General features: G+C 42.9%; 1 protein-coding gene across 1 annotated transcript; it reads right to left on the reverse strand.

The window, feature by feature from the left end:
• Nucleotides 1-1,492: 1,492 nt before the first annotated feature.
• lama3 (laminin, alpha 3) lies at nt 1,493-9,689 on the reverse strand (the record flags this gene model as incomplete). The annotated part of the gene is made up of 22 exons (XM_084354111.1): nt 1,493-1,638; nt 1,796-1,906; nt 1,996-2,089; nt 2,585-2,712; nt 2,829-2,988; nt 3,098-3,247; nt 3,897-4,077; nt 4,167-4,285; nt 4,385-4,529; nt 4,633-4,755; nt 4,856-4,998; nt 5,088-5,222; nt 5,812-5,923; nt 6,017-6,150; nt 6,255-6,359; nt 6,828-6,969; nt 7,065-7,192; nt 7,280-7,442; nt 7,576-7,730; nt 7,833-8,039; nt 9,276-9,427; nt 9,662-9,689. 22 exons carry the CDS (start codon nt 9,687-9,689, stop codon nt 1,493-1,495), a joined length of 2,961 nt encoding a protein of 986 aa, XP_084210237.1.
• Between the last annotated feature and the right edge of the window lie 7,058 nt (nt 9,690-16,747).

The following is a 16,747-nucleotide window of genomic DNA, read 5'->3' on the forward strand; positions in this document are numbered from 1 at the left end:
ACACTGCATACATTTGTATAATGTGTTTCATGGCTGCGTGTGCAGTTAGCGGCAACAAGTGAAGCAGGCCTTGCTCTCTGATCAGCGGATGTCCACATGAGAAGATGAAGCTAAAGTTTGAGCAGTTTCAGTGGCTGAAAGAGGAAACAAAAGCAGCTTCTGCTGTACATGTGAACGGATGTGTGACTTGCATGTGAATGAGGGTAACTGAAATTAAATCTCTTCTCCGGCCCTCTTACATCCATTAGGAACAAAACTGAGAAGAGAGGCTCACACTCGAGGATGAAGTACGTAACATTAGTAATTAACAACTTATGGGACTTAAGTAGCATTGAACAAAATCACAACAGAACAACCTATTTTTTTATTTTCTTTTGTTTCAGGGAGTTTATATTCATTCATTATTTCAGATTATTTGGAAATATATACAGAGATGTAGTTTGATGACATTATGAAGTAGTGTGGGATCATGGGAGTTGTTGTCTTTATTGTTAGACAACCACAGCTGCCAATGAAAACTGACGTGACTCAGGCAGGAATGTTGCAGACGAGGTAATCTTGAAACATATATTCACTTTATTCACATCCGCTGACTTCCTCCCTCCCTCACTCTCCGACTCTCTCCAGAGGGTGATGGCGATGGGTGACCAAATGAAAAACCTTTACCTTGAATAAAAATCACACATCTCTCTGGGTTTGAATATTGCTGGAAACATTTGGGATAATGTAGGAACATAACTCAACAAAACATAACACAGGTACTGCAGAAATCTTATTTATTACACCTTTCGGACTTTAAATTGTATGTAAAGTAATGCTAAAACGTCTGTCCCCATCTCGCCCAAAGTAAATTCAGAGCTGTTGTTGATCCATTTGGAGCACAGGCACAGTTTTGGGCTGCCAGAAGCTCTGTAAGTGCATCTGTTATTGACATATAGGAAATCTGAACACACTGAATTCAATTTAATAACAATATCACTGAAAATGGTCACATAACATTTGTTTTTCTAATGAAATATTCATGTGCTTTGCAAAAAACAACAAAAAAAAGCCATTTTGTGACCTCAAAACACCCCTGCCTGAGAGTAACAGGAGCATTAAGCTCATTATTTTCTTATTTACACTAACTTTGTGCATAATAACAGTCTAAAACAAGTGCTGAGGTGGAAAAACAGCATGTAGAGAGCGCAAATTGCATAAACTTTAAGCTGACACACAGTGCTAATTGGGAAGTTAACCACAGGTATCAGTCCAAAAAAACCCAACATAATAAATGTTTTTTTGCTTTGTGATGAGGTGCTGATGCGACTAAAAGGATGACGGAGACGTGATTAAAATCTATACAGGGAAACCGTCAGCTGACACACAGACCAGAGTAGAGCACACTGAGACTGAATACATGACATCAGGTTAAGCACTCCATCTCATGGTCAGAAGCAGAATGACAGATTTAATTTAGTGCTGTTTGATGAGCATGCTGAGTTGTGTGTCCTCAGTATGCAGGACATTTATTGATGCTCACAGCTCCAAACCTCCCGGATCCTGCCTCAAATGCAACAGGCTTTCCATTAAGGTTCACGTTTCGCAAGCAGCCCACAAATGGTGAAGACACGGAGAGTCGGTTGTTCTTTGTCGTCCCTGAAAGGAGAAAGGAAAGGCATCTTCAGGTATACACTCACAAATACACCATCGGTAATTTTCTTTAGTATGTTTTGTTGTCTTTGCGTTTGTATTTCTACTCCCTTTTTTTGTTTATTATTTGTGACACAGATTAAAAACAGAACGATGGATCTACCTCCGATGTAAAGTGTGTCCAGCGTTGAGGATGAGGTGGGTGTGCGAGGGGCGGCTTTCTGTTCAGACACGGAGTCCACCACTAGTTTTATGACTTCAAGCTGTCTGGACACTGGAGGACGACAACACGAGAATATGAAATTTTAAAAGTACTCGTGTGTCGAGCAGTTTGTGTATCGTTGTCAGAATGAGAAGTCAAACCTGTAACAACGTGAAATTTCCCGTCACAGAGGTTTCCACGAGGAGTCACTGAGACGCTGACAGCACCGATACCATCCTTCACTTTGACACCCACCTGGTAAAAGATTACACCCTTATTATTATATTATACCCACTATTCTTATCAACTACACAGTGGTATGACAATATTTGAGGTCAAAACACAACATTTTACACAACACAACAACAGATCACAAAACACAACAACTGATCACATAACACAACAGCAGATCACAAAACGCAACAAAAGAAACACAAAACACAACAAAAGAAACACAAAGCACAACAAAAGAAACACAAAACACAACAAAAGAACACAACAGATTACAAAACACACCAGATCACAAAACACAACAAAAAAATACAAAACACAACAAAAGAACACAACAACTGATCACAAAACACACCAGATCACAAAACACAACAAAAGAAACACAAAGCACAACAAAAGAAACACAAAACACAACAGCAGATCACAAAACACAGATCACAAAAAGAAACACAAAACACAACAAAAGAAACACAAAACACAACTCTGAATTGCCGCCTGATCTGAGGGTGAAAGCTTCACCTTGGTTTCCATTAAGAACACATCCAGTCTGGTCTTGTGACCTCCAACATGGAAGAAGAGACCTGTCAGGTGTTGAGGACGAAACTCGAAGGCCAACACAAACTGGGAGCCAACACTGAAGTAATTATCTAGAAACAGACACATTCCTCATGAGGTTTGAGGTCAGTGTTTGCTGTAATCTGCACTCACACACAGTAAACACGGACATGAAATGATGCATCAGGATCTATGAAATTTGTCAAACCTAAAATAATGTGACCGCCACCAAAGTATGTCCCCATCTCTGTGAGCTTATCGGAGCAGGGTAAAGTTTTGCTGCTTGCCTCCGGTCCCTCAATAACTTCATCGTTCATTTTGAAATCCCGTACACATCCAATAACACCGTCCATGGGAACGTTGTGTCCCTGAGAGAGGACGAGGAGAGCGTCAATATGTACACAAACAAATGTGGGAAAATATGCGACGTGGCTGTTAAACAAAACAGTCAAACAGTGACGGAGGTTTGATACGGACTTTTGTGTTTTTGCTGATCGGGTCACCTCCCAGATACACAGGGTTGTGCAGCTCTAAAGACGATCCCTCGTTGTTTGGCAGATGTCCATCGGTCACACGGACTCCATCGACCAGCAGATGAAAAGTGCTCCTCTCCACACTGAAGTCAACCTGCACACACACAGACAACCTGTCACACAGGTGACTCAACACAAGACATCGCCAGAAAAAATCAACCAAAAAAATCACTGCGATCAGTGTGCAAGAACTGTATGTGCCATTTGCTCACAAATACAAGAACAAAAGCGTGAGGAATGATAATTAAAGCGTTAGCATGCTCACCTTCTGGCGACCTACACTACCTATCATTATTTCCAAAGTCGTCCATCCTGTGGGAGCCAAGAAGCTCCTACATCAGAGTTTAAAACCATATTAGTGAGTCTGTCCAACTTCCTAAACACATCATTTCCATCGGCGGAGCCATTATGTGTGTGTATTCAAATTCAAATTTTAGCTGGAGACATTTTTTTTAACCAAATCACAGAAGCATCAGCTTATTCTAGCTGTCTAAAGATGTTATATTCTGCAAGAGACGGATGTAATCAAAAATCCACAGTCAATGACTAGACCTAAAAAGCAGCTTTTGTTTGCTCTTCTGTGTAAATGAAGACCCCAAAATAATGTGACCTTGAAAAAGGTGGAAGGAAAAAGGAAAATGGCACCTGGAATAGGTACCCAACGACAGACTTTATATCCAGTGAGTCAGTATACTTTTGCAACCATTTTCATTTTGAATACTGATAGCAAAATGATCAGTTACTCTGTGCCAGCTCCCGTCGTTACTCTTCTCCTTGTGCTGGATGATTCTGTCTCGCCCAAGTGACATCCTGATCTTCCCATTGGCCAAGTACAGAGCGAGCAGGGGGACGACTCCTGTCCCTCCCACGTGGAGGATCAGCCCTTTGGACGACTTGGTCTTGATGTTGAGAGAGAAGTGAGGCCTGAGACACGAGAGAAGACAGTTTTAATGTTCTAATGAATGGACGACTAAAACATCTTCGAGGGTGTTTTATTACATAACTACCACTACCTGTGATTCAGGTCCTCTTGTGGCACGGTGTAACTGAGCCAGCTGTGTTCCTCAGAGAGCTGGTGTTCACCGTGTTGTGCTCCCTGGCGTCGACACTGGCTGCCTGCCGGAGCCTGAGTCTGACACACGGCGGAGAAAATACCTGCATCAGTGTCTAATCATAAAACCAGGAGACAAATTATCATGATCCTGTAGAAGTGGAGGCTTTTTGCGCTTACAGGTGTTTGTGTCTCGGGTCTTTTTTGTACAGGTGCTGGTAAAACCTCAGTGCGTGGTCGGGGATGGAGACTACACAGGCCAAGGTCTACATCCTCGGTTAGTGAATATGAGCTGAGATCCACAGGCGCGAAGCTCTGCTCAGGCCTGCGTCGGATTAGATTTTCATAAAAACATAAATTCATGTTATTCATAAGAAGAAGCGGGCAGATATGATCGATGTGAGAACAGATTTCTAAGGTTTCCAGACCTCCTTGTGTAAAGGTTAGTGATGCAGCCAGTGAATTTCCCTCCTTTCAATTTTTTCCTGAGTGGCCTGCTGCTGGACGATTGTCCCTGAGAGACTTTGATATTATCGATGCTGAGCTCCAGCCTGAGAAAATGAGGTAAAAACAGGCAAGTTATGTGATTTTCCTGCATTTTAATTTAGATAAATGTGCAGATATATACAAAAGGAGGTCATCGTGTCTCACCCTGTTGGCCTCCTTACTGCGGACATGTAGTGCCAGCTCCCATCGCTGTACCTTTTATCTGACCTCAAGGTATAATTAGCACTATTTAATACCACGTAGCCGTCGTCCAGGGACAGCTGGAGGTCATGGGCCGAGGTGGAGCCCTGCAGAAAAATCAGAGAATACTGATAGAGTCGTCTTTAGCTTTTTTATTCTCTTTGAAAAGCCGGACGTGAGGCACGCTGGGTCTCACCTGAGAGCTGCTCCTGAGAAGAGTACCGTGTCGGTCTGTGCTCCTGAAGCCCAGAGAGACTCTGAGTGGCTGCTCACCTCCAACGAGCAGAGGATCAACAGACAGAGCTGAATGCAGCGTGGCTGAGCGGACACCCTGCGAGTCAGAAGCACATTAGTATCAGGCTCCTGTCTGAAGTCTGTTATCTCAATTTTTTAACTTTGAAGCAAGACGGTGACTTTTGGCAGAATAAATGACACATTATTCCTTTTATTCCAAAACTTATAAAGTAAAATTCCTCCTTTAGTTGAAATAATAATCACTACAAACGTACTACTCCTCCTTTCAATACACCCAGGGATGTTGCTGCTACAGCTTTATTTGTTCTGGTGTGAATAACGGGCTTGTTCTGTGGTTTCCAACCATTTTCCTCCAGGGACCCATTTTCTATCATTGAGGAAAGAGGCGACCACCTGACTAAGTGACATATTTATGGATATATTCAATGCGTGACGATAACAGCAGAGAACAAAAGTGAGATTGGCTGAAATTTGAGCAGAATATTTCCCCTGAATATTGCATTTGTCTGTATTATGTACTTCAGGTTTCTTTTTCTGAAAGATTCAGTGTTTTCTTCTCCCTAACGCTACTCCCTATGACTGGTTGTATTTTAAGCCAATTTTTAGTCATATGCATGAAACTTAAAGCAGCCACGTCTCCTGGTCATCTCTTTGTGGCAGTTTACCAGTAGTGAGACTGGACATCCATCACCGACACCGATCATCACGTTGTACTCGACGAAGTCGGCTGTCTGGTGATCCAAACATCCTCTCAGCGGTGGAGCCGTGATGTTGTGTCTAACATTCAAAGACATAAATAGACAGTAAACAGTACAAAAGGCTAATCTGATGAGCTAAATGCTGTGAATGCTGCTTGTATCTGTGTGTTACCTCTGTCTGAGCGGCGCTGGTAGACCCCCGATGTAATAACTCCTGTAGTTAGTTTGTTTGTGATCTGTGGAGATGTTCTTTCTTCCGTAGTACACAGTGAACTTGTCTGTGATACGGATTGCAAATCGTGTGTCCTGAGACAATAATGTTAGTACAACAGTTTAATAACAGTTTTTTAGAGAGCTTGCATTGCTTGATGTTCAATAAAGTTAGTTAGATTTATAACAAATCATCTTACAACTAGAGACACTCTGTCGGCACTTTGGAGTCGGAGCCGTCGACCTGCTTGCCGTCCATGAAGCACCATGAAGCCTCGCTCCACAACCACACAGAAAAATGACTCCTGTGACGGAGAAACAAAAAAAATCCATCACATTTCGTACCAAAGACGCATTAACACACATTCACCTCCTCTGTTTTTACTGATAGTAGGGGAGACCAGGGACAGTTGTAACACTTTTGCACATAACTCAAAAACTGTTTTAATCGAAGTAGCTGATTTTCTATATTAGAAACTTCAGCATGTCAACGACTGTAAGAATGTATTTAAGTGGCTTTATGAAATATGTACAGGCTGCAAAATAGTTTTTAATACAGTCACTCCACTCTCATTGTACAGGCTTTTAGGTTTTAGGTTTAAGTTAATCTGATGGAAAAGTTCATTTTTGGCTCAAAAACAAACTCTCTGGACTGAGCATGTGCAGCGTGAGTGAAACCACTGTAGCCTGTTTCTGATTGGAGGAATTCGAGGCGTTACAACCGTCACATGACACGACCGTACCTGGTCTCCCCTGACTCAGAAACATCATACCTCATCTCCAATGTAGAACAGCAGGGCGTTTGTCTCTCGGCTGTTCAGGTGAAACTTGAGCGGCTGTCCTTCGATCTTGTGCGGCTCCTTTACGAACACCATGCGGTATCCTGTCCCATCATAGTAACTGGGTAACTCTGGCCTGCGGATCATAAACAAACATAGAATAACCTCATCAATGTTTGACCATTTCTAGTCACTATAAGCACAAACCTTTCTAACTTTTTACATGCTTACGTCACAGTAGGCTGCTTTGCATCCATGTTGACCGCACGCTTGTAGTTGAACAGACCGACGGGATTGTCGTTTATGTAGGAGAGTTTCATCGCTCCTCTGTACTTGGGGTGGTGCAGCTCCACCGGAGGCTACAAGAAAAAAGTTACACCTAAATCCTTCACACTGGCCCTTTAAATAAATGCAGGTATTATGAAATAACAGCAGTGACTGGGTACCTTAAAGTCCTCAGGATAGCCGCCCACGTAGAAAACAACACTCTCTGGATCCAGCTGAAGGACGCCGGTCGTTGTGTTTGGAAGGTTACGCTTAGGAGGGAGACTGACGGGCGCCTGCGATGCAAACTTCTGCGTGATGTTAACTTCGGCATCTTGATAAACTCTGCAGAAATTGTCGACACACACAGATAATCTGGTGGTTACACTTGGTGGAGGAGGAAAGTGCGGTTTCTTCTCCCCTAGAAACTTTTAGGGAGGATGTTCATGTTCTTTTTCTCTTTCTCTGTCAGGAGTACCTGTGGAAGACGACCCTGTCGAAGTCTGAAGAGCTCACATTGCTAGTTGTTGTTGTTATTTGGCTGGTTTCCACCTCATGGACAACTCCACCCAACTTGTAGACGCAAAACAACACGTTGCTTCTGATCGCCATCCCAATGTAATCTCCAGACGCCTGAACATTTAAAAAGAAGAGCATGAGAAGCAAATGAAAATAACAGATATCCGTCACTAAAATCGCTGATATTTCTGTGTTTTAGACGGGAGGCACGCTCACATCCTTGTTGCCCAGGTAGAAAACAAAGGAGCTGGCATGCCTGCGTTTGTCCTGGCGTCGCCTACGTCTGTAGTCGGCCTTGGAGGGATTGTTTTGGTGGCGATTGAGGAGCAGATCGACGACCGTAAACGCTTTGATGTCTTGGAGGTTTCTCGGAGGATGGAGCTCCACGTGACCCTTTCCGTTGAAGGGGGTGGCGAGTGAGAGCTACGGAGAAGATCGGTCAAGGTAGAAATGATTAATGTAAATATGTTTTTATGGAAAAAATTTTTTTGTTAAACCTGCAATAACTGATTTGATGAGAACTGGCATCTTGTCACCTTTTGACATCAGCGTTCATTTGGATTTATCACCTCTGTTTTCGGCGCCACCTCTACAAACTACTTAGGGCAGAATCTGCCTCTTTAGCAGCTAAGTGCTCCATTGTGTCCACAGCTACTTACTCACTTTGCTTCTGCTGCTGAGTGTACGGTGGGTTTTTAGAGCTTGTTGTGCTCTGCGAGAGCCGTCAAACTGGACCAAAACAGTGACATTTCAGGTCATAAGCCAAAACAATAAGCTGGAAGATGTTTTAAAAGGTGCCTTGCCATTGTCCCGACAGCCCATTATTCCAAAACACCAACCCTAACCCTAACTGCGGAAATGGCCCGTCGGACCGAAAGCCCATTTTGTCTGACAGCCCATTATCATGAAAACATGAAAATATTGGTCCGAAAATACTCTCCCTTCCTAACCCCCCAACCCCCGAACCCCCAATCTGTTTTCTCTAAAAAATTCATTCTCCAAAAGGTTTCCATCAGATCAGCCTGCATCTAATGACTCCAGTGATGGGGTGCACACTAACAGAGGTAAAACTTTAAAAAAAAAATGCTTTGTTGATGTTTCTGATTTCAGCTACCTGCTCTGGTCTGTACAACACTTACGTCAGTGTCTCTGTCTCAGCCACTCCGCCCCCCTATCACTTGTTTCTGCACCGTGTAACTTCAGTGAGAGGGTCGGATCACAGCGTTACATACATGTTTACTTCAACAAACAAGTTTTCAACACATAACATTGTTATGACATAATGTGCTTGTTTGTAGTTAGCACCTACACTACATCTACAACTTGTTACAGACCTGGGATTTGTATTTACCACAGTGGTGTGGCACTCAGAAACTGTGGGGGGCGCCAAATCCCACAAAATGCCAATTTTTTACATAATGTTGCTTTAAGGACCAACACTCTGCAGGACTATGGACAGGGCTGGCAGTCACTGAAGTAAAAACTGCAGGGAGAGAGTGTGTTTTCCTCGCAACAAGACAGTTTTTCTGATTTTGGGGGTTTCAGGATAATCAGCCAGTCAGTTGATATTCTCTGTACGTTCTTGTTTTCTCGTTTTGATCTTCCAAAATATGGATTATAGCAGCTTTATGTCAAAGCTGACAACAATTGTACATTTACCTTGATAACATAGTTTCTCGTCTCCTCTATCACATCCTTGATTCCCCTGATGGTTTCTGTCATGTTGGCGCCGGGAGGCACCTTCCCACTGAGAGCCTCGACTCGTCTGATTTTGTCTTTCAGCGCCGGAAGAGCTGAGCTCAAGTTCTTCACTGAAACAGAAACCGAAAACAAACACAACTAATCAAACTATAGAATCATATATTTCAATAATAAAATCAATAATTTAATACTTTAAGGTCCATATTATTCTCATTATCAGGGTCATATTTCCTTTTCGGTGTCTAATAAATGTTCAAAAGACCCATTATTTTTGTTATATTGTTGTTATATGATTGGTCAGCTGTGACAGGCCTGAGCATGCCCCGCCCCCCGTGTTTCCCCACTAGGTTCTGCCAATGTTTTTGCAACCATGGCGGTGCTGGGGGCGTGGCTGACGTCAGTGACTGAGTAGCTGTGACATCACAACCTTACAGACGTCCTGACAGCTCGATTAAAGACTCAGTTTCTGAATATGGACTGGATTGAGCGTTTTGATACTTTCACAGTATGGATATAGCACCTAGGCACGTTTAATAATCAAAAACAGCATTATCTTTCTATAATAATCTATAATATGGGACCTTGAAAGATAGTGTCTGTTTTAAATACTCACCTGCCCGGTCGGCATCAGTCAAAATATCGTCTATATTCACATTGACATTGTTTGAAGTTATTTTCTCCACTTCCTGGCTGATATTCTTCAGTCTGTCTGTTATATTACTGACGGTGGAGTTGGTAGCAGAGGCAGCTGTTTTCGCAGACTCTATCAGGACTTCTGTGTCACCTGAAATCAAAAAGCGAGATGATATCCAGCGTATAATCTGCCATTTTATTTCTTCTCATAAAAAATCCAAACAATCCACCGACCTCTTTTCACTTTTATGATGTTATCGCTGACGGCTGAGATGTCCATTCTCAGTTTTTCTCCTTTCTCCTTCTGCTTATTCACACGATCTCGGTGGGTGTTCACACTATGTGACAGCGCTGTTAAAAAGAAATGGAAAAGCTTTTCACTTTTGTGCATTTAACGTCAGCATAATGGAGCCGATTCAGTAAATGATGCTGCTGACTCACATCGGAGGTCGCTCTGAGTCTTGTTGGCTTCTGTCCATGAACGAGTTGAGTTATCTTTGAGTCCTTCGGCCCTGTTCACCAGGCCTTCCTCCTCCACATCCTAATTCATTGTGATAGGATCATATCAATATTTTTGCCAAGAATTGAGGTTCAAGCATCAAGCATCACTGATAGTTACCTGTAAGGCTTGATCAGCAGCTTCTCTGGACTGATTTGCTGCCATCTCTGCCTTTTCTATTGTATTTATGATGTTGTTATGAGCTCCTGTACCCAGAGCACTGAGCAGGTCAGTACTGTTGACAGCATTATGAAGCACTCTGCAATCACATACAGCATTGTGCATTAATGTCAACATAAACACAGTTGTCTTCAGTATTAATTTAAAGGAGGTGGTTGGTGGTTCATGTTTTAGCTCCTGTCTCTTTAAAGCCCCCCCCCTCCTGAATACCCAGTCTGCTCTGATTGGTCAGCTCACACACGCCTGAGCCAGCACCGTTTACAACAGCAGAGCAGCTGTGCGAAAACAACTCTGACAAGCAAAACTAGCCATGAGGCATAAACTATGCAAATGTGTGACATGGTGACGAAGTGTGATGTCACAAAGTCTCAGAATTAAAGGCGGGACTACTGACGAGGCGTTTCAGGAGCAGTGTTTTCTGTGGGAGAAAGGAGCTTCTGTTGGTGCGAACTTTAACCTGATTTCCTGATCTTTTACATTCACAAGAACATGAAGAAAACTATATCCATCCACTTTAATTAGTTCCCCTGCTTCACACTCACTGTTGAAGCTCTGCTGCCAGCCTGCTGAGCTCCTCTGCATGCTCCTCGGCCTTAGTTACGATATCCACCTTGGACAATTTTTGGAGTATGTTGTTTAACTTCTTGGTGAGCTGCAGCTTGGCGCCATCTAGCTGAGCTGCATGACTCTCAAATTCCTGCAATTGACACACAATAAACTCACTTTGCGCACTCGAAAACTTTCCACTCTCATGGATTCACAGTCGTAAAAGGGTTTTCTTTACTTTTTTATTCTCCTCCAGAATTAAAAAGATGTCTGTGATGTTCTTTAGCAGATGGAGTGTACTGTTTTCTTTCTCCAGCTGAGGGTGAAGACGCTGGAAAATAATGCCAACAGAAGTGAAATTACCAGTACGACACTAAAGTGTGTATATCAAGAATACATGATCGGTGTTTCAAATCACCTCCAGCTGTTGTAGCGTAGTGAGACTCTTCAAGTTAAGACCCTGCGTCCTGTCGACTGTGTCCTCTGCGTCTGACAGCAGCTCAGCCACGTCCCTCAGAGAAGAGTCGGACTCCATCATAGAAGCTGCAGTCTGGTTTAAAACAGTCGGGCTGGTTTCCACAGGAACCGTCATGTTCCTGATGATGTCCAACACTGAGGAGAACACACACATTTACACTGTTACCTTTGTGTTCACTTTTAGGGTTGTTGTACATCATAACTAATTAATATGGGCTAATCAGTGTCATCCATCTCTGATGTAATGGAAGTCTATCAACAGCTTTGTTCACATGGTGGCCATTTTCCTTTTTTGCACTCTCAGAGCGGGAATTGCTTGAATGCTGGGATATTGTTATGCTGCTGTGTTCCAGGTTGCAACTTGTATGAAACATAAGAAATTTGACAAATTATTATAATTTTGCTGCTTACCTATTGATCAGCAACTGAGATGATGGAAAGTGAAAATTTCAGAGGGATATCGAGCCATTTTTTTTTCAAAGTAAAACAACATATTTGATAACCCACTAGCTAACGTTAGCGTTCAACCACTTTCTAGCTAACACTTTGTTGGATTGCATCCAGTGCGTTTCATTTCCAGTGTTAACTAAACATGTCCAACATTTGTGTTGATATTTTATAAGTAATTTATGCCTTCAAGCACATCGAACAGCTAGAAAGTAGCTAGAAAGTGGTTGAACGCTAACGTTAGCTCTTGTCAAGCAGTAAAAGGTTATCAGATAGTGTTGTTTTTTTTGTCTCTGCATTTTAACTGATCATTGTCATATCAGTTGCTTCTTATTCAGGAAGTGTTTAAATTATAAAGATACGTCAGATTCCCTTCATTTGTACGACTTTTAACCACAAAATGGCCACCATGTGAACATGGTCCGCCCCGTATAACAACACGACATGTTGTTCCAACACTAATATTTCTTTCTGGGTTAAACAAATGAGATTTGATGAGTTAACCAGTGAGTTAAGAGCTTTTAGTAGGTGCATCTTGTTTTTCCCCTATTTCTAGTATTTGCGCTAAGCTAAGCTAACTGCCTTCTTGCTGTTGCCTCATGATTAGCCTGTAGCGTAACACTTTTCTATTAAAGATACACATTTTAAACTGCTGTGTAATGCTTATATAATGTAATGTAGTCGTGTAATGTTTAAAGCTGCTGTAAGCGTTTTAGCTAACTTCCTGTCCGTATCACAGTTAGCGATCCCCTCCCTCCTCTCTACGTAACCACAACTGCCCGACTCCTTTCTTTGTTTCGGAGGCGGCTCTCTTTCTTTTCTTCAAACTTTACTTCATAAAGTAACTTTTACGTAACTGCAATTCAGCTAACTTCTTCGGTGTCATCCTTTTCACAGTGTTGCCGCGTCTGTTATTGTGGTGTCGATCTTCACATCTAACTCGAAAGTTAGTAAATACATCTATTTTCCCAAAAGTCAAGGTAGATTTATCCGTGAGTTCAAAATCAACATTTTTGTCTTTTTAAATGACTGTTATTTTCCTGCATTAAAGTGCCTGTGAGAAGGTAACACATCTCCTTTTGTTTGTGTTAATCAAACCTAGAAGAGAAGTGATAAAAAAACAAACATTTGTGTTTGTTATGTTGGTTTCAGCTTCAAAAGATAGAGAGTTGTGAGTTGTGAAAGTGGAGGGCCCTCTGTGAAATACCTTCTACTTCACATCATCGTGGAGTGAATGTGGTTGGCGTTGGAGTGAGGAACCAAACATCAAAGTAACTCTGCGCTGCTTTTTTATCAATAAACCAACAAATAGAAAATAAAATCTCACATGAGTGTGCCTCGTCTCGGTCTGCGCCAACTTCGTCTCTGTGAACAGAGCAGCCCGTCTCTCTCATTTCCTGCACGACGCGCCGAGCCTCCTCCATCATCCGGGCTTTGTTGTCTCCAGAGAGAGGCACAGACTGTTCAGGCTTTACTTCAGTTTGTCTCTTTATCAAATCTGACAAAGGAACAAAAAAAAGACGCCGCTTTAATGATACGTCCGTCACTAAGGCACACTTTGACTTAAATAATCATCCGGTTCCTCACAGAATCTGAGACAGGAGAGGATGACCTGCTGCTATAGGCACCTTTTCTTACATTTTGAAAACACATACGTATATTCTGACCTTGTGTGGCTGTGAGGAGAGCTTCAGCTCCAGAGAGAAGATCCTCTGCCTTTAACTTTGTTCCATCCACACTCTGCAGGACCTTCTCCAGATCTGACTCAGTCTCAACTGCCTGGAAAGTGTATGACAGTTTAAAAATCTGTTTATGCACAAAAAGAAGAATCCAAACCCTCTTCAGTTCATCACTTATATTATTATATATACACATATTTTATGTAATTATACAAAATACCTCCTGCAGCAGTCAAACAATAATCCACATGTATCATTTAGTAAAATTGCAATTATACAACAAAACTTCTGATGAAGTTTCCGTTTGATTAATGGAGGAAGATTCACTGCAGGTACCTTGTCAATCAGTTGACTGAAGTCATCTCTGACAACATCCACATCTGCTTCCAGCTGTTCCACCTTTGGATCCAGATGTCTCACAGCGGTGCTGTAGCTCCCGACCCAAATCTGCAAAACAGGGGCGCTGAGAAGTGCTCTGAACACAGAGTTGTGTGTGTGATATGAATATAACAGAGGCTGGGGTGTTTTTTTCTTTTGGCAAACTTTCTTTCATATCTGAAAACCTGCATTAACTGCACCTTGGTTTCAGAGACGTTAGCCTTCAGGCGGTTCAGCCCGTAGAGTGAGCCGGAGCCGTTCGTGACGTTCTGCATCTGTTTCTCCAGCCGAGCCAGAGCGTCGTCCATCTGTTCCAAGTCGTCCAGCAACGCCAGAGGGCAGCTGTCACAGTCTAGTGGAGGAAACTCTTTGTAAGGGGACTGTTCATCACTCAAAACATGACTGGAAGATGAATTTCCAACGCAAACTCACCGTGGCAGTGATCACCGCTGCTGCTGTCACCAGATGTGATGCACTCTGAAAATGAAAAGGATATTTTAAGTTGTATAATGTCCTGGTTGAAAGGTCTGAGAAAATAGTCCCAGCTCCATCAGGTGGTTATTTTCTCAGCTTGGAGGTTGGACACTAAGAATTTATACCTGAAAGCCTGTGTTACAAACTGGAGCACGGAGGTCACATAAGTATTTATCAGGCCTGGAATAAAAGTGTTTTTGGCGCTCGACCGATCCGAAGATTTCTTGGCCTTTGCAACTTTGACCGTTCAATCTTTCAATTCTGTCTCTTGGGAGTCTCGCAACTTCACCGAAATCCAATATTAAACCACAGACACCTTCAAAACATAGCAACTATGAAATATTGTAATGGAGGACCCTCGGTTAGTGGTAAACATTCGACTCTGCAGCAAAAAGGTTGTTTTCACATTCATTGCTCAAAGTGTACATTTTCTCTGAGCTCATTAAAAATCTGAGAATGATTTGTGACATCGCAGATACTTTGGAAGTCAATCCTGGTCCACGTGAGATAACTGCAGGCCTCCAGTGCACATACACTGAATGGACTTCACAGTGAAGGACCCTTGTTTGTGTTTATTTATTTACCTCCCGTCAGCGAGTTACAGATGTTCAAGGTGTCGTCCTGATGACAAACGCAGGGCTTGCAGCTGCCACCGTGCGCCACCGGATTGCCGTAGTAACCAAACGCACATCTTGATGAAGAGAGGAGGTTGTTTTTGAGCCTTCGTGTTTTAAGTTCAACACCTACATGCTCACATTTTGGGTGCACTGATGATAATCTTGTGATGTAATGATGACACACCTCTCACATCTGGCTCCACTGTAGCCCCGTCTACACAAACACCCGACCTCTCCCGAGCCGACGTCCATACAGGCCAACGCGAAGCTGCAGAGAAGATGGAATAAGACCTTCACACTGATGCAGAGCTTCGAAAAAATCAGTTGAGCTGGGTGAGGTAGAGACACTGACCTGTTACTTGGAGAGGGGCATGGACAAGCATGGCAGGTCCTGCTGGTAGCGTTCCCATAGTGACCCTCTTTACAGCGTTCACAGCGGTCCCCGGTGGTGTTGAACCGGCAGTTCTGGAGGTCAGATAGATGAAACGCAACGTGAACGACGAGTTTTGTGTCTAGTTTGGCCCACAAGTTAACCACTGTCTGTGCGTGTGTGTGTGTGTGTGTGTGTGCACCAACCACACAGTTCCCCGTATGCTCGTCACACTCATTGGACAGTCCGTTGCAGCTACACGGCACACACTGACCCCTGTGCGGTCCGGTTTGCTCTCTGTAGAAGCCGGAGCTGCACTTCTGTATGAACACAGAGAGCTGAACAGTCGACTGTGGGACAAGCAAACACACCAACGCCACTGACCTGCTCAGAGAAATGTTTTATCACTATGTAATCACGCTGCAAAGTGATTAACTGCAAGAGTTAACATGTGAGTTTAATCTTATTAATTACATTTTCTCGCCCTGGTGTGAGTTGTAAATCAGGGTGTGACATGGAAACACACATGGTGATATGAACACTGAAGAGTACTTCTGTTTAAAAATGGAAATAAGCAAATAGCTGCCTTACCTGCGTTATAGCACCTGCTGCGTTGCTGCTGAAAGAAGGATCGCAAAACCTTTTAGCGCCATACGTCTTCTGGTGGTGATGGATCTGATTGTGTCTGTCGTGCCCAGACTTTGGATGTCTGTCAGCAGAGGGACACACCCGAGCAAAGTAAACCAGAAACAACCACACCACGCTGCAAAGCAGAGATATATTCTGCTGCATTATGAGGTGTTTAGAAAAGCCAAAAGAGTCCCCCTCCTCCTCACAGGTAAACCCTGGAGCAGGTGAACCTTGGAGCGTTTTACAGTATACAGCGAGTGTTGCACAGGCTCAAGGTTCAGCGAGGTGTGGTTGAACTCGCAGACATTAAGGTCATCAGGAGGCGGTGGAGCTTGTATGAGAACATGTGCAGCACAAACACTCTTATCATCAGTAAGTCCAGAAGTTAAGACTTTATAATGGTAGAAAAATAAGCAAGAATGAAGCAGGAAACAAAAAAGACTGAGTCAACTGTTTGCATTGAAAACACAAAGCACCATTTTATTTGTTCTGTCTCAAAC

Source organism: Pagrus pagrus (assembly GCF_965226575.1).
Source record: "Pagrus pagrus genome assembly, chromosome: 6".
NCBI lineage: Eukaryota > Metazoa > Chordata > Actinopteri > Spariformes > Sparidae > Pagrus > Pagrus pagrus.